The 23,746-nt window shown below is 37.3% G+C and overlaps 5 protein-coding genes across 8 annotated transcripts; 3 read left to right on the top strand and 2 right to left on the bottom strand.

Annotated features, from left to right (window-relative positions):
* Positions 1 to 1,384: 1,384 nt before the first annotated feature.
* ccl20a.3 (chemokine (C-C motif) ligand 20a, duplicate 3) lies at positions 1,385 to 3,387 on the bottom strand. The gene is made up of 4 exons (XM_030159664.1): positions 3,119 to 3,387; positions 2,883 to 2,991; positions 2,004 to 2,081; positions 1,385 to 1,907 (listed from the first exon to the last, which is right to left on the bottom strand). Exons 1-4 carry the CDS (start codon positions 3,192 to 3,194, stop codon positions 1,865 to 1,867), a joined length of 306 nt encoding a protein of 101 aa, XP_030015524.1. The 5' UTR covers positions 3,195 to 3,387; the 3' UTR covers positions 1,385 to 1,864.
* Positions 3,388 to 4,706: 1,319 nt separating this feature from the next.
* On the bottom strand, positions 4,707 to 5,649 carry LOC115436744 (C-C motif chemokine 20-like). The gene is made up of 4 exons (XM_030159663.1): positions 5,501 to 5,649; positions 5,235 to 5,343; positions 5,047 to 5,124; positions 4,707 to 4,940 (listed from the first exon to the last, which is right to left on the bottom strand). The coding sequence occupies exons 1-4, from the start codon at positions 5,631 to 5,633 to the stop codon at positions 4,898 to 4,900; spliced, it is 363 nt and encodes a 120-aa protein (XP_030015523.1). The 5' UTR covers positions 5,634 to 5,649; the 3' UTR covers positions 4,707 to 4,897.
* Positions 5,650 to 9,042: 3,393 nt separating this feature from the next.
* On the top strand, positions 9,043 to 9,898 carry ccl20a.4 (chemokine (C-C motif) ligand 20a, duplicate 4). Its single transcript, XM_030161274.1, has 4 exons — positions 9,043 to 9,254; positions 9,413 to 9,524; positions 9,623 to 9,703; positions 9,794 to 9,898. Exons 1-4 carry the CDS (start codon positions 9,191 to 9,193, stop codon positions 9,798 to 9,800), a joined length of 264 nt encoding a protein of 87 aa, XP_030017134.1. The 5' UTR covers positions 9,043 to 9,190; the 3' UTR covers positions 9,801 to 9,898.
* A 704-nt stretch (positions 9,899 to 10,602) lies between these two features.
* On the top strand, positions 10,603 to 19,896 carry capn10 (calpain 10). 2 transcript variants are annotated; one of them, XM_030160329.1, is made up of 13 exons: positions 10,603 to 10,689; positions 11,941 to 12,180; positions 12,733 to 12,864; positions 13,030 to 13,226; positions 13,786 to 14,015; positions 14,094 to 14,235; positions 15,052 to 15,218; positions 15,316 to 15,572; positions 15,668 to 15,870; positions 16,497 to 16,752; positions 17,787 to 17,980; positions 18,103 to 18,148; positions 18,800 to 19,896. In XM_030160329.1, exons 2-13 carry the CDS (start codon positions 12,037 to 12,039, stop codon positions 18,827 to 18,829), a joined length of 1,998 nt encoding a protein of 665 aa, XP_030016189.1. In that variant the 5' UTR covers positions 10,603 to 10,689; positions 11,941 to 12,036; the 3' UTR covers positions 18,830 to 19,896. The 2 variants fall into 2 exon arrangements, with proteins under 2 accessions (XP_030016189.1, XP_030016188.1); XM_030160328.1 differs by having other exon boundaries at positions 10,618 to 10,906.
* A 146-nt stretch (positions 19,897 to 20,042) lies between these two features.
* On the top strand, positions 20,043 to 23,738 carry eif4e2 (eukaryotic translation initiation factor 4E family member 2). Of its 3 annotated transcripts, none has more exons than XM_030160335.1 (9): positions 20,096 to 20,153; positions 21,241 to 21,278; positions 21,378 to 21,489; positions 21,568 to 21,702; positions 21,867 to 21,971; positions 22,048 to 22,200; positions 22,296 to 22,436; positions 23,148 to 23,221; positions 23,326 to 23,738. In XM_030160335.1, the coding sequence occupies exons 2-8, from the start codon at positions 21,256 to 21,258 to the stop codon at positions 23,181 to 23,183; spliced, it is 705 nt and encodes a 234-aa protein (XP_030016195.1). In that variant the 5' UTR covers positions 20,096 to 20,153; positions 21,241 to 21,255; the 3' UTR covers positions 23,184 to 23,221; positions 23,326 to 23,738. The 3 variants fall into 3 exon arrangements, with proteins under 3 accessions (XP_030016194.1, XP_030016195.1, XP_030016192.1); XM_030160332.1 differs by having other exon boundaries at positions 20,097 to 20,153; positions 22,296 to 22,432; XM_030160334.1 differs by lacking the exon at positions 21,241 to 21,278 and having other exon boundaries at positions 20,043 to 20,153; positions 22,296 to 22,432.
* Positions 23,739 to 23,746: the final 8 nt, after the last annotated feature.

A 23,746-nucleotide genomic window follows, 5' to 3' on the forward strand; every position in this document is an offset into this window, starting at 1 on the left:
GTGTTGGGAGAGTTTTTTTTTTTTTTTTTTAATCAAGGTTGAGCTGTGAGTTCTGCGATCAACCTGGGAAAATGAAGGTATAGTTTGAAGAAGACAATTTTCAGAGGAGGCCGTATAACATCTGGAAAGAGATTACAGATCAAATGAACATCTGGTTAACTACTAATTTTTTTTTTTTTTTTTTTTAAATTGAAAAAGGTGACAAAATATCTCCAACATTACCATTCATACAGATGTTATGTATTAAATCCCTTTTCGTATTTCCTATTTTATACATACAAAAGTGCAAAAAAAACCCCAAACATATGACCTAGATGCTTACAATTTTGGTATTTGTCACTTAAAAACAATCAGTGTTACAATACCTCTGGATTTTTATAAACATTATACATGTTTATGCAGAAAAACTTAAAACAAAGAATAAATACAGGGAAAATATTTAAAAGAGGACATTTTTAGAGGAGTGATACAAATTCTGGGTGGCTAGAGGACACAAATTTGATCCATTTGTCCCAAATATGATAAAATTTATCCCTCTGGATTCTAATAGAGTAAGTCAATTTTTCCATTTTGAATATTTGCAAGATAATCTCATACCAATCTTTCATTGTTGGTGGAGTTGGGTTTAACCACCTTCTTGTAATAGATTACTTGCTGGCTGCTAAAAGCACCTGTAATAATTTTGTATCCTCTGTCCGTTCTAGACTACTAAATTTATAGAAATACCAGTATGCATTAATCTAGTCTCTCACTGTAAATAAATAGTGCTTAAAAATGAAACAAATTATTTTACTACTACTTCTATCATTGATGTTAAGTTTTGTTTCTTGTTTTTTTTTTTAATATTTAGTTTTCATTATTTTGTTGCAAAAGCAAACATGTTGTATTTATGAGTATGGATAGTCCCAGTAGTGATAACTCACAAAAATCTAAATAAATATAAGTAAAATATTTATATAGTGTTTTTCTAAGTATTTTAAAACAGTTTTAATTTAATTACATGGCATTTTAGTTCATCATTGTCATGCTACTTCGTTTACACTACACCTTGCAGCAGATTCATTATAATTGTAGAACAGAATAGAATAAGGACTTTCATCTCATTACAGTTCACTACATTCAGAGTTTATGTCAATGTAGAAATGAATGTGACCCACATAAATAATAAGTTCACTTGCTATCTTGGTGTTAAACTATCTGATCGGTTAAGATTAGGAGACGAAACAACCACAGAAGGAAGTTGTATGAATATAAACAGGGAAATATAGAAGTGAATGGTGTCAGAGTGTAAATGAGATCATTGTGTGACTAATTACTGTGTAAAGTACAAAAAGGGAAGAGCTATACTGTTATCATACATTTATTACTCTGAAGTCACAAAATCCAGAACTCACGCAAAATATTTTTATTCAGTTTAATGTTTCCTACTCACAACTTTTCTTATATATAAAGAAAACAATATTCTATGATTTATTGTGTGAACTGCTTCAAATGAGTTCACACCTTCAGTGTTGAAAAGTCAATCACAAATTGTTTCAATAATATCTGATATGGGTGCAGTTTTATGCCTGTGGGGTCTTCAGGAGAACATTTTGTGTGTTACTTCTGCAAAAAGCATGATCTTATTTAATGATTTATTTACACAATAAGACTTTTGGTCAATTATAGAGTAACAATATTTGACTTTAAACGGCTCACATAGTCCATCACCCAGCAAAAAGAAGGACTGGCACATAATAGTTTACCCTTCCTTGTGTAGAATCATTGTTGGTTACTAAATAACAGACAAAACTGAGATAGAAACTGTTTGTTCACTGCAGCTGGTCTCCTCTTCCGCCTCAAAAAACACAAAAAGATGACATCTCTATGCTTTTGAAGTATTCCGGTGAACCCTTTGAGCCATAGTGCTGCAAAAAAGATGGACTTAGTTATTTTTTTTGTCTTGAAATTTTGATAATTGATATCATAACCTGCACATTTAACTGTTTTCGACAATTTCTTACCTCAAACGATTCACAGATTCCATCACCCAGGACAAAGCAGGGTTGACACATACTAGTTTACCCTTCCTTGTGTAGAAACTAAAGAAACAAAAAAGAAAAAGAAGCATTATATCTACACTGTAAAAAAAAAGTCCTGTTGTTTTTACGGAAAAAAACTGGCAGGTGTGGTTTCCAGAACAATACTGTAAAAAACACGTCCAACTGTAAACATATTTACGGAGTAACATGTAGATTTAAAATTTTAAACATGTAGATTTAACTGGTAAATTGACTGCACTTATTTAGCACATTTTCTACACCTTCATGGTGTCCAAAGCCACCAGGTCAATTTAGGGTTCAGTGTCTTCCATGAACACTTTGACATATGGACAGTCAGAGCCAGGATTTGAACCACCAACCCTTTGGTTATTGGACCAGCTGCTCTACCAACTCTACCAACCCATTAATTGACAAATTTAAAAAGATAAATTGTTAAATGTTTACTTTTTTATTAAAAAAAAAAACCAAAAAACAAAAAAAACAAACAAAAAAAAAAGCAAATACGCCGTTATTTCAACATTATGGTCTTGCAATTTAAACGGCACCACATTGTTTTTCAATTTACAGTTTTATTTTCTAAAAGCAATAGAAATACATCATTTCTACAAACAAATCTGATTTTGTTCACATACTCTTCCTGCAAAAACTACAGCTATATTTGATTCAATTGTTAACACAAAAATCTTTTCAAATAAACAACTTTGCATTGTATTGTCACTTACAGTTTTTTTATGTTGCAATTTTACAACTTTTTGGTGTTAATTCTACAGTCATTTTTTACAGTGTAATGTATTATTAAATCTATGGAGCAGGAGAAAAAATATTCACAGTGATACTCACATGATGGCATTTATTCGACATGCGCTTGAAGCAGTCTGAGTTAAATATCCCTTGATTGCATTAAATGGTAATTTGTGTTTTGTGTATCGACGACAACATGCACGGTGGGCTGCAAATAAGAGAAAATATCAGTCGTTAGTATAGAAAAAGACAGGGTCAAATGTCCCTTGGAATGGACCCAAACAAGTTTTATAACAATGAAGAAGAAAGTGATGAAGAGGAGACTCAGGACATACCCTCAGATGTGTTTGGTGTCATCAAACAAATGACAGCGAAAACCAGGACTATCACTGTAACTCTGACTGACACCATGATCCGTCTGTTTGTTGAAGGCAGTGACTCTGAATGGAGCTGAAGTCTCGTCTGTTCACAGGTGGCGATAACGCTGCATGTGAGAAGCTTCTGATCAGGGCAGACATATATATCTCAGCAAAGAAGGAAGTAAAAATACTGTGACTTCTCCTTGTTGTTGTTTAACATATTGTCATGATAAAAAATGTTTAAAGGTCAGTTTCTCACTGGTTCATTACTTGTGTTTTAAAATGACTATCTATGGTCAGAAAGTGACAAGTAATAATGATGATAATAATAATAATTGAGCTAAACAAAGTAAAAAAACAAACTCTGGAGCATGTTATAAGTGTTTTAGATGACAGTTTAAACAAAATTAACCCTAAAAAATAAAATATGAATTGCAAAAAAGAAAAAAGAATCACATTATGCCATGATGTGTATTATTGGCCTTTATTAACAAACATTTAAATTCACTGTGTCCTAATACTTTAATCCAAAATAATGTATCAAGATCTGCCCATTTCACCACTACATCAATTCCATAATAATTATTATTATTATACAGCCACAGATTCCGTCCAACTGAAACTATGACACATGTATGTGATGGTGTCATGGCAAACAGGGGTGTAGTCTTAAATAGAGATCAAATTTAAGAGGAGGAAAAATATGTGGAATAACTGGTGTTATCGTTTGTAAAATATGAAGTCACTATTAACTGTTTCATAATACACTATAACTACTATACATAATGGGTACACAGGGTATAACAGTATTGAACTGAATATAAAACAACGTACAAAACACATGGCCAAGTTAGTTATTACATGTACTTTGATACATCAAAGAGCTATGAGTCCACAAAGCAAAGGTGTGACTGATATCTCCAACTCTGGGGATTTTAACTTTAATTATAGAGCAAACCAGTCTCGATCAAATGATTTTATTAAAAAAGGTTTTCTTTGGCCATGATTCATACACAGTAGCCTTAATAGCACCTTTGAAAAACTATTGCAAGGGGTCAAGATTGTGAGAGGCTATGTCAAAACACATTCAATTGATCATTTATTTCATTGTTTTCTTTTATAAAAGATGCATTCACTTTGCAACACAATAGAATATGTTAAATTAAACTCAGCCTTATGCAGCATTCAACTTCCATGTCAATGTGGAAATACCAGTTGTTCTACTTCCCGCATAATAAAAAAACCAACTGTACTTCCTCCTGGTAATGTCACCAGACTTTGTGTTTACCTTTTAGATTATAAATCGCAGTTTAGAAAATTTCCAGAGCTGGAATTTCTCACCATGAGGACATAAATGAGGAAGTTTTAAATACTGAATGGTGCCAGAGTTACTACTGATCACTGACATCATTGATTTGCTATCGCATTCTTTACTCTTAGGTCACAAATGCAGTACTTGAAAAAAATAGTCTTTTTGAAATCAGTTGAATATGTTTTTATTGCAACCTGTACAAAAAAACCCACAATATTCTGCAAAAAAAATATTTTACAAAGCTCTTACAACGGAGCAGACACCATCACTGTGTAACTACACTTTTTTTTTTTTTTTTTACTACATCAGAAAAGTGTTCACAAACTTACTAAGCTGTGAAACATTATTAGTTATTGAGTAACAGACAAAGCTGAGATAGAAACTGTTTGTTCACTGCAGCCGGTCTCCTCTTCCTCCTCAAAAAGCACAAAATCATGACGTCTCTATGCTTTCGAAGGATTCTGGTGAACCCGTTGAGCTTTAGTCCTGCAATAAAGATGGACTTAGTTATTATTTTGTCTTTTTGATGTCTCGAAATTTTGATAATTGATATCATAATCTGCACATTTAACTGTTTTCGACAATTTCTTACCTCAAACGATTCACATAGTCCATCACCCAGGACAAAGCAGGGTTGGTGCATGGGTGTTTACCCTTTTTTGTGTGGAAACTAAAGAAATAAAAGAGAAATAAAATCAATATTTGTACAGGTGATTGTCGCATCTCATGTACTCATAAATAATTGGAGCAGGAGGCAAATATACTTGCAGTAATACTCACATGATGGCGTCTATTGGGCACCCTTCTGTAACAGTCTGAAGTGAATATCCCTCGATGACTTCAAATGGTAACTTGAAGGACAAGTATCTATGACAGCATCGTCGATATGCTGTGAAAAAGAGAAAATATTTAATGAAGTTGCCATAAACGAAAGGGGAAAAAAGCAAAATGAGGTAAAAATGCCTTATTGGGGATGTTGAATTGTAATTAAATGAAATAAATAACAATAAAAGAAGAAAATGATGGAGACTGGATGCAGAGCATACCTGCAGATGTGTTTGCCGCCAGCAGACAAATGGTAAAGAACACGAACACAATCACTGGAGCTTTGACTGACACCATGATCCCTCTCTGGAGCTGTTGTCTTGTGTGTCCACAGGTGGAGTTAATGCTGTACATGAGACACCTCAGATCAGGGCACCCTTTTATATGATTCAAAGAAGCAGGAAACTTCCAGTTCTGCCCACATCAGCAGCATTTCATCACCACAGAAACTCCCCTCTTTTTCCCCCGTGTGAAGAACGTGGAACACACATGTAAAAAAAATGTCCCACACAGTAGTAACATTGTCAATAACCTGAGGCAATAACCTGTGTTCAGACATAAATATTAACCCTCAAAGATTTAAATAGCAGCGCCTACTGATCTAAAAGGTTTGATAACTTTTTAACCTCTTATCTCATATCAACACATGCAAATAAACCAGGGAAAATGCCATTTCAGTGACATCAGATGTGTCTTTTTTTGGATGTTCGGAGGCTCTGTCGTTACAGTGGAAACACCATTATCTTCTTCAACATTGACTGACCATTAAAACCCATGTAGTTTGACAAATAGCAGTGGTTCTAGATGCTTTTTCTTTTTGTCCAGTTAATGATATCCAGGTATTTTGCTGAAAAGTCACTTTTTTTTTCAGTTTTAACTGTTTTGATATCACACACATTGAATTTAACCCTGACCTTTTATGAACATCTACATGATCAGTAAATCAAATATGGGAAAATATAATCTTTTTCACCAAAGAATGCAAAATGCAGAGGATAATATTATAATAAATGAGAGTGAAACACCGAGGAAAGGTCACCACAAAAATGATCGATCTGTCTGTCTGCCTGTCTGTCTATGTACAGTCGTGGAAAAAAAATTATTAGACCACTGTTGTTTTCTTCAATTTCTTGTTCAGTTTAATGCCTGGTACAACTAAAGGTACATTTGTCTGGACAAATATAATGATAACAACAAAAATAACTCATATGAGTTTCATTTCAGAGCTGATAACTAGCTATTTTCAATGCTTTTCTTGATAATAACCAAAATCACTTAAGTTGTCACATCAATATCTGTGGAATTGTACTGCCAAAAACAGTGCTTTTAGGTATTCCATGTTTTCTTTTCTGTTTTAGTCACATGATACACACAGGAGTTAGTACTTGACTACAAAACCATTGTTTGTGATGAATTTTGATGGTCTAATATTTTTTTCCACGACTAATTAACTAACTAACTAACTAACTAACTAACTAACTGATTGTCTGTCTGTCTGTCTGTCTGTCTATCTATCTATAGTTCTCTGTGACTACACATGCAATACTATTAAAGCAGGCAGAATTAATTTGATGCAAAAACTATTTGACATTTTGAAGCAAGTTGTGAAACAATTCACAGTAGACCTCGACGATGTGGGCTGCTCTACATGGAGGCATTGATGTTCTTTTCTAGGTCAGAGGAACACCATAGCATGTCTTGAAAATACCATGCACTAAAGGAAGATAATGCAAAATGTGCATTAAAATAGGTCATGATACATTTAGCATCTATCTAAATCTTCATCTTGAACTTTCCACCAAAACCACATGATGTTTGAAGTAGATCAAATGTCTTCCAACGTACTTTTTGTAGTATGACAATGTCTATGTATAACATTCCAATCAATTGTTGTCTCTGCTACACAACATTAAAGAGACTGTTATATTAAATGTGTGAAGGCTTTTTTAAATACTATTTTACAGTAAGGGCACCCTTGGAATATAAACATTTTAACTTTAAACATTATTTTTCCCATCTATTACAATCAGAATCAGAAAAACTTTATTATCCATTGCAAGAGCAGTGGAAATTTGTCGTTGCATGTATCCCAAACCTACATGGAATAAAATCAAAATTTAAAAAAGAAAGAAGGAAAAAGGAAAGACCAAGTTAAAAACATAGACCATAGTATCTGGCACACATAGAGGTATTATTTATTAACACTACTGAGTGAATTTTAAATATTTATCAACAATGTTCATGGTAGATGACATGAATTATTCTTTTCACTATATTTGTCCTTGCCTTGTCCTTGAGGAGCTCCATAAGCAACTATAAAGTCTATAAATTAAAATCTATAAATTAACATATTTTCTAACTCAGTTTTTTTCAGTGTGATTTGAAAGATGGATTGCGGTTTTTCTCGTCAATGCTAATAAGATACATTTATACATTAGCAAAGGTACATTTTCGTCTTGCCCACATTAATATTGAAGAAAATCCCTTCCTAGTAGTGCAGCTTCACTACCCAGAGTTAGTCAGACTGAATTGTCCAAATCTGTGATGACTGTATCAGAGCATCTAAACCACAAAGGATCCAATCTGGCCTGTAGGATGACTTTGTGAAATGCAAAAATGACACTGAAGACATTAGCAATCAAGGATGTCAAAATCATTTTAGTTCAGGTTCCACATACCAACCAAGATGATCTAAAGTGGGTCAGACCAGTAAAATACTATCATAATAATCTATCAGTAATGATAATTCCAAATTTTTGTCTTTGTTTTAGTATAAAAAAGTAAAATTACAAGAAAATGTTTACATTTAAAAATAATCCTTTTACAAAAAGTGTGACCTATCTCAACAAGTATGAACAACCTGAAATGTCTCAAGAGAAGTGTATGTAATTTTACCAATGTTCTGCCTCTTTCTAAATGTTTTGTGTATTTGTAGATCTGTAGATAAAGGTTTACATATTTCACATGCCTGATTCAGTGTAGGTTCTCCTTTAGCTGATAAAACACTCTGACTCGAGGCCTGGACTGAAGATGTGGTATCTGTAGAGAAGTCCTGTAAGTAGCAACGCAGAGAATCAATGGACTGGATTTGCTTGTCCAGCAGATTCCACAGATGCTCGATTGGACTCAGACAAGACGATCCTTCCTTCAACCACTTTTGTTTGGAATAAATTATTATAGTGATGAATTATAAACATAGATCTGTCATTTTAGAGATGCTCTCACCCAAATTCGCCCTGATCAGATCCTTATGCTGTCCATTTTGCTGGATCCAACACATCACTTCTGAGGTCTAGATGTTAAATTTGTTGCTTAATATATTCCACCCACTCAAAGGTATGACAATAATATAATGAGGTGGTTAATGTTATGACTGATCGGTGTACAGATAATCATACATTGCATATTTAAGTTTTACTGACAGATCTAATCTGAATGGTTTGTGGTTAGGAATACCAAATGTTTTCTCTATATTGTGTAATAATGTCACGAGTATGCAGCATTGAGGTTAACAGGATGTTATGTTTTCAGATGTTCACTTTTTTTTTTTCATGTTAAGTTCGCTGTGCTGTTTACGCAATAATAGTAGTATTCAATGGGATTTTTTTTTTTTTTATAGCACAAAATTTATATGTGATGCCATTTGCCACTGATATTTACCATAATGCCAAGACAATAAAAAACATGCTCAGATTAGGGGTTTTTATACCACCACTTAAAAGCACACACTTCCCGCTCAACCCACTTTCACTGATGCATGCTTTCCAGCCACTTCCTCGGCCTGCGGTGGGACATTACGTTCCACAGTCCATCACACAGTATTTAAAGAGTCAGACAACCTTCACGAGTCCATCCCATCTAAGAATCCAGATCAGAAAACGCACCCACGGCTGAAGAGAAGCTGAGTCAGGATGGCAAACCTCGCTGTACGTGTGTCCATAGTACTGGTCCTGCTGGTGGCACTGGCTGATAGCAGTGAGTATAACTACATGTACAATATCTGTGTGTGATTTCCACTACATTTACTAAGCATACTGTTTAGGGGGAACTGTATTATTGTTTGTATCATGATGAAATTTCTTAGGTTTGTTTTACTGAACTATATATTTTGGCTCTATTTGATTTCTTTGAAGGTCCGGTGAAACTTTGCTGCACACAATACCATGAAAGTCCAATCCCAGTAAAAGCTCTGAAACTCGGCACAGTCCAGGAGATCACAGGTTTCTGCAACATCAAGGCAGTGATGTAAGAAATGAGGCAATACACTTCTTTAAAGTACATAATAATCATGTGCTCTGATGTTGGATTATTGTCTCAAATTCCAAATTCCTCTCTTATTACAGCTTTAAAACAGTGAAGAACAAACTGGTCTGCACCAACCCTGACAGCGAGTGGGTGAAGGCGGCCATGGAGACTGTACCAATGTAAGATGACTTCTCACTTCAACTCATATTTGTACTGAAACGCTAAAACAGTGGAGGCAGTTTTAAGATTATGTTTTCTTGTCTTCTCAGGGTCTAGATCAGTGGAGGAAATCGACTTGAAGACACAAAGACGCACCAGACTGATTCAATTTATTTTGTTTACAATAATAAATCAAATATTTTTGTACAATTTGCTGTTTCTGTGGTAATTTCTCATTGATTTATGGATCATTTTAGAGAGATATTAGTTCTCTAAATACCTACAAATTTATTTTTAGGGACACTCAGTTTCCTTTTTAACAGAAACATACAGAATAGAATAGAATAGAATAGAATAGAATAGAATAGAATAGAATAGAATAGAATAGAATAGAATAGAATAGAATGCCATTATGTGGTAAGGCACAGTAAAATTTTGGGAGATCCCTGCAGTAGTACAAACCTAAAAGCAGAATGAAAAACTATACTTTAATTGTACCAAATACACGATAGATATTTTTATTTTTTTTAAAAGAGAGAGAAAAAAATAGAAATAAAAATTTAAATTTAAAAAGTAAAACACCCTTTTAAGTTGGAAAAAAAAAACAGTTAAGCAGTGTAGTGATATTTGAAGTTTAAGTTGTAGTATAACTTGTAGTAAATTCATACTAATTAAACCAAGCCTTGATAAGTTTACCTGTATTGCAAAAAGAAAAACTACAACAAATAAAACAAAAATAACCATAAATACTCAAAAAGCCATTTCACACCATGATTGATATGATGAACATACAGTAAACAGTAAGTGCTAAATTTGATGATAAAATAGAATATATGCTTGTGTTTGGTACAGTGTAGGCTACTGATATAAAAATGCAATGTACAAAGAATGTAATTCCTGCTGTGAACTGTAGGGGGCAGCAGTGGTCAACAGCACAGGAAGGATTCACCCAATGAATGAACATGTCCGAGCGGAAGAGCTTTTATGTGTTTTCTTACTCAGCAAGGTGATGCTTCTGCTGCAGCATTAATGCCCAAGAATGCTTCTGTTGTTTTGGATTAAAACGCTAACATATTCCAATGACAACAGCTGTCAAACCATGATAAAGTGAAGCGATATGGAGATACAGAATCTATGCATTACTAGCTAACATAAGCTAACGGTTAGCTAACGTTGTTATGATGAACAGCATCGAGGAGAAAGATGCTTAAAACAGGCGAAAGGTAAGACATAGGAAGACACTAGACAGGTTCCAATATGTCAACCTTTCAGTCTTTATTTTTAAGGTCAATTCATATAGTTTCTATACATAATTTCCTGCTATAACTGTTGTTGTGCTAGTACATTGCTAAATTCATTGTTTTTTTTTTTTGTCCTGGCAAATAAACACAAAATGTGACGTACTTCCGCCTTAAATTCACTTGGTTATGTGTATTTTCATATATATTACCCATATTGTTAATTGAATATATGTAGATTAAAAGACTGTGAACAGTTATGTCAGACTGTATCAACACAAAACTTAAATTAATCTTCCTCCATTGAGATGTAAGATGCCTTCTTAGACATAAATGCCTACTATTGTAGTTAGATTTGTTTTTTTGCATTGTAATGTTATTGGTGAATTCTTGTTTTATGTACACAAACTATATGTTTTGATGATGATGTATGACTACTGTTTGTAAAAGTCATCCTAAATGTATTAGTCAGGGGATCCCCCTTGGTTTTGTTGTTTAGGTTCTGTAATTTTTTATTCATTAGGTGAGGAATTGCTTGATTGGAGAATATGGAAATCCACAACAAGACTACAAATTTTTCTGTTGAAAATTTTAGAATCGTTTTGATCAATTTTAGTATTGTGTTTACAACTACAAAAAAATTACAAAAGCATCCATCGTATCCCAAAAAACTAAAATTGCTTAATGTGCACTGGGGGACCAACTGCAATCTCAAGTTCATAAATTTAGTTTAAGGGGTGTCCAAAACAGCTGCACTTAAACTTCATAATGTTACACCCTGAGTAGACACTCAGGAAGCTTGTCTTTTGATACTAAATAAATGGGTAAATAAAGGCTAAAAAATAAATATAAATGAATTAAGATTAAAATACACAAAATAAAATAGACTTGTCCAGGGTATACTCCACCTTTGCCCATAGGTAACTGGAATAGGGTCCAGCACCGCCTGTGACCCTAGTTATGATAAAGCAGGTTCAGAAGGTGAATGAATGAAATTAAAATATTTGTATTGTCTTTAGGTGCCACTCAGGAGTGTCATGTACATGGAGATGGTCACGGCTGGCTGAAGTTCACTCACTGACCCAGGTGTCATTCAGGTTCAAAGAACAGGAGCCATGAAAGAAGACGGGAGAGCAGTGTGTGGAGGCGAGGCTCTGTTTGTAGACCTGGACTTTCCCACTGACGACAGAGCCCTGTTCGCTGATGGCTCCACCCCCATTGCTAGACTGCGAGGAGAGATTACCTGGCGACGCCCACAGGTGTGGGAAATGCAGCAGAAATTTCCCTTGTTTTTCTTTGTCAGACTTAGAACATTTTTATAATGTTGCTGAGATCATGTAAAATTTTTATACAGGGAATTTCTTGGCCCATTGTATTTAGTCAGATGCTGGTATGTATAATGCATTTCCCATTTTACATTGATAGGTACAAGGTTAATCAGGTAGAATTGCTGGTTCAACCCTCTATAATTAGTTGTCAAATCATTCTTATTATTATTAGTTCTACAATCGTCATTTCATCTTTTTAGTTTCCTCTGTTGTACAATTCCGATTACAGAATTTGTTCAATCACTGGTTTATTTTGTAATTTAATATTTATGTTTTTTGGTACGTCGTTTTATTTGTTTGTGTTTGAAATGTGTTTTTTAGACTAATTCATACTTTACTGGGGATTGCTATGTGCATATAACTTCAATAAAGAGGATATTTAAAAAGGGGAAGAAAAGAATTAGGCTTTGTGCATAATTTTCTGTTCACTGTTATTCTTTCTTTGAGTCTCACCTGTACTGTATTTTAATTTCTCGCCTCCAGGAGATCTGCCAGTCACCAGTTCTGTTCCCTGAAAACATCAGCCTGGGTTATGCTAAACAAGGATTACTAGGAGACTGCTGGTTTCTCTGTGCCTGCACCGTTTTGCTTAAGAACAAACATTTACTAAACAAGGTAGAGCCACAGCTGCATCTTTAACTTCTATTTAAGCTTTGCGTTGAATGTGTGAAGCTTAATTATGGGCAGTAGAAAGGCCCATTGTTCAAACTGACTTGTCAGCGTTTTTTCTGTTTTCTCGTTGCACCTCTCTGACTTGACTTTGTCTTTAATCCTGTGTAGGTGATTCCTCCAGACCAGCCTCAGTGGAGCGACAGCAGGTTCAGGGGTTCCTTTCAGTTTTGCTTTTGGCAGCAGGGACATTGGACTAATGTGACCATTGATGACTGCCTTCCCTGTATTAATTCCACTCTGTGCTTCTCACGCTGTCACTCCCCCACTGCATTTTGGGTAGCTCTGTTGGAGAAAGCCTATGCTAAGTGAGTAGACTGTACTGTTTCTTTCTTATCTGTCACTTTAACTAAGTGATGAAACAGTCTCAGAACAGGATTACAGTGAGCTTTATGTCAACAATGCCATAAGCTCTGGACATTTTAAGGTGATATGGATAGATCTAACAGCCTATAAACACACATAAAAAATGAATGCAACAGCCATAAAGCACCACATTTCCCATTTGGTAAATAAATCTCAGGAGACTGTGCAACACATTGGTACTCCCATAATAATTACACAGAACATGTATACATGAGGCCTAGACATGTATAACAACATGTAACGAATGTAAAAAAAATTTGAAGTTAAGCAAGTGAACCTTTTTTCTTCAGTTTTGAGGCATGATCAGGATACTGACCATTTAACAGGATGAGCAATATCACCTTATATTAGTGTTCACTGCTAAAAAAAAAAATCCTAATCATGTTTTTCCATATTGTCCCACCTTACTATGAGTTTCAGTGTGTGTTTTTCCTTTTCAAAGCCATGCCTTTAGTGCAAATAGATAATTCTGTATATCGCTGTCCGCACCATCTTCTTTAGGCTTCATGGGTCATATGAAAAACTGTGGGCAGGTCAGGTATCCGAGGCCCTTGTCGACTTAACTGGTGGCCTGGCTGAGCGCTGGAGCCTGGGGGTCTTTGGGTCAGAGGAGGAGCAGAAAACAGAGCTGGATAGTGACCAGGTCAGGAGGAGAAGGCTGGACCTGAACCTGCTGAACTCGGTGAAAGACGACTGCACGCTTAGCTGCTCCACTCACAGCAGTCCAGGAGGTCAGGAGGATGTTGGACTTCAAAACATATGATTTTGCTTATGTGTTCAGTCACCTGATGAGGATTTTCCTGTTGCAGGTGCCAGTGAACTCGGTCAGTACCATGCTCTGAATGTCATGGAGTGGCTGGGTGTGAGCACGGTGTCAGGGGGCGAAGTAAGGCTGCTCAGGATCAGAAACCCCTGGGGAAGATGCTTTTGGGGAGGGGACTGGACTGGGAGGTAAGCACCTCAGTCTGTCGGTGCCAAACTGTAAAAAGTGTGATTTCAGTGCAAAGAACTGCATGATTCACCACCATCTTACTCAGAGACGAAGCTGATAAAAAACATCTTGGAGCTGTCAGATTCTTCATTTATGTGACAACTATTTCAATGTGAACTGTTTTGACAGAAATGGACAGAAATGTAGATTGATTTGCAGATTTTTAAAACGTTCCTAATATGTAAATAAATGATAATGATTGATTAAGGTAACTTAATTATCTCTAAATTACAGACTTTCATACAGATGTCTGAAAAACACATTTAACCAAGTAAATACTAATCTAAATCAAAACTGTAAAAATATATTAGAGGATTTTTATAGTCATCTTTATACTCTTTTTTTTTTTTTTTTAGATCTTGAATAGTTTTACATTTAAGGACTGTAATCTACTATTTATTCATACTAATCTGACATATGTAGAATTAATGTCCATGCTAAATTCATGATTAGTCTTTCACAATAGACTCTAATGTTACATATGCTTCAATAGGCCAGGATAATGTTAAATAATGTTGAGACTCTAGGCCATCGTCAAACATGTGCTTATGTGATGTCACACACTAATATTACAATATAGTGATCTACAAGATAATTTCTTTCATGTGGGTGGTAATACCAATCAGTTTTCTGTGGCTTGAAGCAGTTTGAGATCTAGTCCTTAGTGACATGGCGGCATTGATATTGTAACATAAAACAAGATAACATTATGTTTCTCTGTCTATGTGAGAAACTTAAAGGGGTCTACTTTTGCAACTTGTGTCTTATGTTTGCAGTGGAGCAGGTTGGAGTTCTATTGATCCCGTCTGTGCTATGGACTTAAAGGCGAGAATTGCCGAAGGTGAATTTTGGTTTGATGAGACTGAATTCATGTCCCAGTTTGATGATGTCACAATAGGGTACCCAATTAGTGAGGATGGACACCTTAAGAGCATTTATACCGGTAACTGTCATATTCTACTGAAGAGCACTTTAAACCCAGTATTTCAGTGTGACCTGCCCTCTACCTGTTTTTGCCTGACTGTTCTGCTGTTTGACAGGAAATGTGTTGACTCACAGACATCAGCTGTCTGGCCGCTGGATTAAAAGCCACTCTGCTGGCGGTAGCCGAAACAACAGCAGCTACGGCAACAACCCAAAGTTCTGGCTCAAAGTGTTTGAAAAAGGAGAGGTGCTGGTATCGCTGCTGCAGCATAGAAAGTGGAGGAGCACGGAAAAGCACGCACAAATGCCACTTGAAGATAGTAACATCACAAAGCACCAGCATTACCAAGCGATCGCTCTGCACATGTGGAAGGTTTGTACTGTGATTCATACTAAAGCAAGCATCAGTCTACATGGGGTGTCTTTCCTAAAAAATATTTACTCTGCATTTACACACACTGTCACCAGGTGGAGAAGAAGCGTTTTAATCTGAGCCGAATGTTAAACAAACCTCTGTATGCTTCTACTCACTGCCACGCCTATGAGAGAGAGGTGATTCTCCACAAAGAGCTGGAGCCTGGATACTATTTACTGATTCCCAGCACCTACCAGCAAGGAGCTGAGGCCCGCTTTCTCATTAGGGTCTTTTCTTCTTCTCCTACATCCCTCAGGTAATGACAAGAAGAAAGGGAAATGCTAAACTCCATCAGACCAAACTCCATGATTAAAAAGACAACTGTTCTAATTGGTCCTTAAAAATTCTAATATCTGATAAGCTTAATTTTAGTCCTTGAAGTCCCATATGAACTATATTGACTGTAGTTGTGCAATATATTGCTTTGTTGAAGCCTGATGTAAATAGCCAATTTGAATCCTGCTGCTCCTTGTACAAAAACACTCAGATTTAGGGTTAAAAGCCATTGGAGTGAAATGGGAAGTCAAAAAAGCAAAAAGCAGCTCTGAAGCATCACACCCTCACACCTCTGCCCAGTGAGATGTGAAATGGGTCTTAAATTGCATTGGTAATGGTCTTAAAAGGTCCTAAATGTAACTAGCGGAAACCTGCTGAAACTCATGTCTCTTTAATATCATCATTCAACATAAACTTGTAAGGCCACATATAGAAATTTATGAGACCTTATGTCCTATCAGAAGGATCAAGAAATAGTGACACCTGCTGGTCAGCTGTAAAAACAACTCTAAAAGTAAAAACTCTCACAGCTTTACTTCTGTTTTTAACCCAGTCTGATATGTTTTTTACTCAAGATAAATAAAACACTGTTGGTGTCATCCTCAGTGTCCTGAAAAGCCCAGCACCTTCACTGCCATTAACAACAGACGGGGAGTGGGAGACCAGTTACTTCCGGGGAGCCTGGGTGGAGGGAAGCACTGCAGGAGGAAGCAGGAACTTCCTGTCTCACTGGCAGAACCCCTGCTTCCCCTTTTCTGTATGTGATGACCCTGCAGGGACATCAGGCGTTAATGTCAGGATTACCCTACACCAGAACCGCCCTGAAAATGACCTACATCCAATCGGCTTCCACATCTATAAGGTCAGTCAAACACAGAGGGGAAGTGTCATTAATATCAACCAGTGCTAGAGTGTGATGACTCATGTTTGACAGACAGTATGAATTTGATGAGACACTTTATACATGTTTGTCCATCTTGTCTTATTTTAATATGTGTAAGATTTGTTAAATTAATTTGGGGAGCTGACATGAGAATTTATGGTCAGTAAAAAGATAGGGTAAGGGGGCGGGAGCATATAAATTGAACTTCATTCGGCTTCTTTTTATGTATGTTTTCTTTTTTATGTTGATTTTTCTTGTTGTATCGATTTTAAATGTTGATATTTGAAATAAACAATCGATCAATGTAAAGTGTTTACACTCTCATATTGTACAGCATTAGGTGGTCTGAGATTAACAAGTGGTGATGCTTTATGAATATTTGGATCAACCAGGATTTAGTTAATGTGTTAGAACTGGTTTAGCAGCAAAGAAAAACAGATAGAGCTCATTTAGAAACACAGGTATCAAAAACATGTTGCTTTTTTGCAGTGTGGTTTGAGCACAATGAGTGAGCAACTCAATGTTATTAAGTAGTTAACATGCTACTTTATACTTTATGTAGTATAGATCAGTGTTTCTCAATCTTTTTTGAACGAAGCCCCACTAACGGCATCACGAACTTCCTGCCGCCCCCCATGCCTGAAAAAATTTGAGACGGGGATGGGTACGTTATTCTAAAAGTAACACGACGAACCTGTATGTGGACGACGTGGTGGGTTATAGACCTGTGTAGATAAAGCCTCCTCACCTCATGTCCCACCTGCCGCCCCCTGAAAATTTGCGATCTCCTTTGTACTAATAGCCAGTGAGTCCGCGATTTTTCATAATTTTTTTTTCCTCTCATCCTGTTCTCGTGCCCCCTCGGTTGGAAACCACTGGTATAGACGCCTTGAATTATGTTATTTGTGTCGCCACCAAAGAAAATATCCATATTGTAGAATGCTTTTAAAACCTAGCTAATGATCTAGGAGCATTGTAATTTTTAATGATTATTTTTTTAATATTATATCCAGGCCCCAGAGGGAGTATCTGAGCTAACGCCTCACAAAGACGAGGATCTTGTAGCGAGTTGCATCCCTCACTGCTACACACAGGATGTGAGTCTGGAATGCAGTCTCCCTCCTGGATCTTACACCATAGTGCCCTCCACTTACCAGCCTGACTGCACGGGCAACTTCACCCTCAGCCTGGCTCGCAGAGTACACCGGTTAGCACTGGTTCTTTGTTCTTTGTGGTCTATTTATTAATATTTGTAGCACACACAGGTGTTACTGTAACCATAGTTTCATTGTAATAACACTTAAACAATAATGGATGTGTGTCTTTCAGGAAGGTGGTCAAAAGTCAGGAGAGGCTTGGGAGAGCAATTCAAGAGGTCGGTTAATGTCATTTAAGAAGTAAATATGACACATCATTTAGTGTTACATCTAGCAGGCTTTTCCCAATAAATATTTACACTGTGAATTAACCTTGTGTAAGTTTTGTTCCATTTTTTAGACAAATCAATAGAAGTTTTATACATTTCTTCCAGGGTTGTGTAATATGACAAATATAATGTCTGATAATGATACATTCATGATGATCGACGAATAGTAAAATGACAAAATTGGAAAGCTTTTCTCTTATTGATTTTAAATTGTAAACTCAACAAATAAAAGATAACTATTCATATTTGATCATTTCTCTTAGGGCAGTCTGAGTATATTGTGTCAACTGTCTGTGGTATATGTAGAGCCTTGTAGACCCTGACCTGTTAGATCTGTACTATGGAAAAGCACAAAAGTGTCATCCAAATGATGATTTTCCAACGCATAGCATAATCCATATTCAGTCATAATACTACTAAAAACTTATTTACAGATTAGTAAAAGGTTGTATTTAGGATCTGGGCCACAGTGCAGCAGCCTGAGCACAAGTGTCTCCTTAGCGGCAAAAAGAGTAAAGTTAGGTTTACCACTATGTTTGGAGTCAGAAGATGGCAGCATTCAATAATCCCTCTGTCTTGCTTTGTCTCTCTGGGCGGCAGGTCTCTCACATCTCTGTGATGCGGCGCTAGTTCTCTGGGACTGTTGCTGCTCCACTGATGTCGGCTCACCTCCCTGTGCCTCTTGGCCCACGATGAAAGAACCATTTCTGCCATCCACGCTCGCCATGGAGGCTGTGTGTGTGCATGTATGTGTATGAATGTGTACCATGAGTGGTTGAGAAGGCAGGCAGAGACTTAGTGGGAATGTGTGTGTCGGGACTCCTAGAAACCCCTTTATCCTGAACCGCTGAGGCTCAGGGCTGATGGGCAGCCACACACTCATCAGCGATTAGGACATCAGAGGTTGTCGGTGGGCTGGGCTGCTAATGAAGTATGACGGGACTGGCTGGTGTAAACAAACAGCCGCCATTGAAGAAGGCCGCCAGTGCTCTTGCTCATTCACTCACTGGTGCGCCTGCCGGCCCAGAACAAAGAGCCCTCTCATGAAGGTCCTCACAGAGGCACAGGGGGCAAGGGGCGAGGGGATGGTCTCAAACAGCAGAGCCAACCAAACCACACCACACCATAACGTGCCATACCATGCCAGAGCTTTCCTCCCATCCTTCATCCCCCAACACTTCTAATCTAGCTTGCATTGTTTAACTCAATACAGACACTGGTTTCCTCTAACCCACATGTCCAAACCCTCTAACCATTCTTAGTAACCCTGAAGTCAGACTGGACCTATAGACGACCCGGTGTCTGACTCCATTAAGTTCCCTTTTTGTTCCCTCAGACTCGGTCCACAGTTATGCCTGGACCTGACCAGAAGGACACTTTGAAGTTGCCGTGAAAACAGATGACAAGTGGAGGGTTGGATTAGAGGGGATGAAACAAGGGATGCGGCACATCAGAGGATGGCGGTTCATATGAAGAAGCCGCCAGTCCTTTTTGTGGTCAAGCTGTGTATGTGTGGTGGTGTGTGTCTGCCTGTACCATGTCTGTTTGTGCTAAAGTCACAGGGTGGCTGATTATTGCTGCACTGGAGCCAGTGTTAACAGAGACTTTAAATGGCTGTAATTAACAGATTATGATGGTACTGTGTTATGTATTTATTATGTTTGTCTGCAAGAGAAAGAATAAAGGGTTTAAATATAGTGTGGTGATGATGTCTGATATTTATGTGTACTTTTTGTTGTGATGTTTTTGCGTTTGCATCACACTTAAGTTGCTTTAAGTTTGGTAAAAACTGAGGAACTTAAGTTATCAGCCCTGATCTTTCAACACTCATCACCACGACCAGCACACGTGCGCGTACACGACGTGCGCGCTGCCGTTCCTGCGGAATTCAGGAGGCTGTGGTCGGACTCCGAAATTCTCCCACCTAGAAAATAATGAACAACAAATTTGACGCGTGAGTAATCAAACCTTTGTGTGGAATATCTGCTAGAGTATGGGCTTCTTATCGTGACTGTAAAACCACCACGGAGCCTAAAATTAGTGGAAGCTGGCTCGTTGCGTGTACAGAGAGGTGTGTCAGCTTTTAAATGCATGGTCCTGCATGCTATGTGTGTGCTTTTACACACATTTTAGACTGAGGTCAGCACACACGACAATTAAATTAGAATTAATCTAAAATTGCGTGATACGAAGTATTTTTCCATGTGGAGTCTGCAGTGTTATTAGCTGTAGCTTAGCTTAGCGGAAGGCGGCTAGGCCCTGAAGCCTCGGCATGGTCGTTGTTAAAGGGCGGAGAAACGTGCGCACAGCCTCGGCTGGAACTGCACTCCCACGGCCCTAAGATGGAAGCACAGTTAGCAGCGTGCTGTGGGCTGTAAACGGGATACAGTAGTTGACGTGGATAGTGCACAGCATTGCGTATTTGTAGTTTGTTGAATAAAAATAAGCCTGTCCATTATGTACACATGCCAAAATAATGAAATACTACAACGTTTATGCCGGAAACCTTGACTTAAAGAAAGCTATAACGTTGCTAGTGCTTATTGAAACTGTTCAGACATTTGTGAGAAGCATAGCTAAATTATTAAACTTAGATTAAATGTTAGGCACAATCCTCGGTGCGTCGTTGTTCTGTTTGATTGTTTTTTTTAGACAAAAAGAAATCCACGAAACTGAGTAAAGAAAATAATTATTAAAAGGGTGTTATGTTGGATAACACTGTAGAATTGAATAAAATTCATGTATTTAATATAAATGAAGTTATTGACGTTGTAGAGTATAAAAACTGTCATACACAGACTTTTCAACTATTGATAGTTTTCACTTCTTGTCCTAGTTGGATGTTCTCGTATAGTTTAGTACAAACATAATCCAAATGTACAATCAATAAAACAAAAATGAACCTCAAATACAGATGTTCATACATACGTACATACAACATATGTATGTTTTAAAACCCAGGGATGCACTAGTTGCAACTTTATTTGCAGATAAGATACCAATATTTCTGTGTTTTTGTTTTTTTTTTCCACCAATATCAGCAAATATTGGCAGGTATGGCTGTCTGGCTGATATGCTGGTGCGTCCCCAATAAAAACTTATATAGGAAGGTGGTAGCGGAGTATTAAGGTTTTCCTCAAATTAATTTTACCTGTCTTTTGGCTGTTTCCAAATCCAGTCTGAAAGATGATGACAGTGGAGATCACGACCAGGACCAAGGCTCACCGAAAGACAGTGAGAAGGAAAAAATTGAAGAAGATGACAAGGAACAGAACACCTCAAAGAAAAAGGTGCGCTTGCTGTAGAGTGACTCATTTGAGTTTGCAGCTTCAGAACATGTAGTTAACACAATTTTTCTTTAATTGTAGATGGTGGTTCCAGGGGCAGGAGAGCATCCCCTCCAATACAACTACACCTTCTGGTACTCCAGACGCACCCCAGGGAGACCAGCCAGCACCCAGAGCTATGAACAGAACATCAAACAGATTGGCAGCTTTGCCTCGGTCTGTTGGTAACAATTTCTAAAGATAGAGAGCAGAGTTGGGAAGGGCACATACCATGTTTTTGTTAACTTTCAAGCCACACAGAACCCAAATCTATTAATACATACTTAAATAATGCAATCTTGTTTAGAAATTAATGCAAAATATATCTTCTCTTTACAAAGGTGGAGCAGTTTTGGCGTTTTTACAGTCACATGATCCGACCAGGTGACCTTACAGGCCATAGTGACTTCCACCTCTTTAAGGAAGGCATTAAACCTATGTGGGAGGTGAGTACTCTTTTCCTGCAGCATTTGGTTATTTAATGTCCCCATTTGGCTTCTCTGAAATTCTGTTTGTATTTAGGATGATGCCAATAAGATGGGAGGAAAGTGGATCATCCGTCTGAGGAAAGGTCTGGCATCTCGGTGCTGGGAGAACCTGATCCTGGCCATGCTGGGAGAGCAGTTTATGGTCGGAGAGGAGATCTGTGGGGCTGTGGTGTCTGTACGCTTCCAGGTACTCCCACAAACTCACACTTGTTGCATACACCTCTCAATACCTGCTTGAATATAAACTCATTCATGCCTGTTATGTTTTTTACTCTACCCCAGGAGGACATAATTTCAATCTGGAACAAAACAGCTAGTGATCAGGCGACCACTGCCCGCATCAGAGACACCTTGCGCAGAGTCCTGAACCTCCCTCCCAACACCATCATGGAGTACAAGACACATACAGACAGCATTAAGTATGTATGTCTCTTCGTTTTTTATTATTTCTCTCTCACACCTCTCTCTTTCCAGAATGAAAAAGCATGCATTATAAAACATTGAATTTTCTCACCCAGTAGGCATTGTGGATCACAGTTAAACTGTTTGCATTAGTGTTTCTGATGCTGTAAATCGTTTATGATATTTTAAACAAACTGATCAGATGTGGTTAGTTCAGTGAAGTGATGACAGTGTGCAAATATTGCAGCTTGGTACTCTCCCTGTTCAGTGTTTATTAAATGACTGTTAAAAGTTTCAAAAAGTATATTTTTACGTAGCTGTGTGGAGTGCATTGCTGACAAACCTAAGTTTAATTGTGTTTTGAGAAAATGTCAATCTGTGTTAAAATAATTTGATAATGATGAGCTAAAAGCTATTTTTGACAAACAGTTGTGTGATCACATTATGTATCAAGCTTGGTTTAATTTGTTTGCAGGACTGGGAGGCTATAATGGACATTTTTTAGATGATCTACAAGCTAAACAGTTATTTTTATAAATTAATGATGGTGATAATACTATAAGAACTGTCCGAAATGTCATCAGTATTTGCTGTTGTACTGCTATGAATGCAAATGTGCCATGATCTTTTTGATGAAACTGTGTACCTCTCTTTTGAAAATGCATTCATTTTTCAATAAAATGAATGTGAGTGATCTGGTCTTTTACCTTCCACATATGCCTTCATTTGTAGAGCATGGGAAGACTTCCATGGTCTGGTGAATGCTAGCGGCGGACGCTAGCCCCTCACACAGAGCTGCCGCAAGGGTAAGACATTGCTTTTTTTCCAGATAATTTAGGATTATACAAACACATTTTCAGTGCATCTCACGCTAATGATGTTTTGTGTGTTTGTCTCCTTTGGTGTGTAGATGTGTGCTTATGTGATGTGTTGGGGGAAGATGAGTCCAGGGAAGGATGCCTCTGTATGGATTGGCACTGTGTACTATGGAGACAGAGCAAAAGTCAGGAACAGAGGCAAGAAGACCATTCCTTCTTTGTGTCAAATTGGAAATGAACAGAAAACCCTTTCAGCTGAACACTGAATCCAGCTGACGACAGAGGCTTTATTTTTAATCAACTAGAGAACAATGAAGCCTTGTCAACTGTTGTCATCTTATAAAGCAAGTTATAACATATTTTAACTTGCCACCAGAGGGAGGCCATGTGACCTCTGTTTGCTGAGCTGGTCAATATGTGTTGACTAAGTGTACTTGACAAAAAAAAAAAACCCAACAAAACCAATCAGTTAAAATACTACTTTTCATTTTATTGTTTAACATAACATCACAT

This window comes from Sphaeramia orbicularis, chromosome 17 (genome assembly GCF_902148855.1).
Source record: "Sphaeramia orbicularis chromosome 17, fSphaOr1.1, whole genome shotgun sequence".
Classification (NCBI taxonomy): domain Eukaryota; kingdom Metazoa; phylum Chordata; class Actinopteri; order Kurtiformes; family Apogonidae; genus Sphaeramia; species Sphaeramia orbicularis.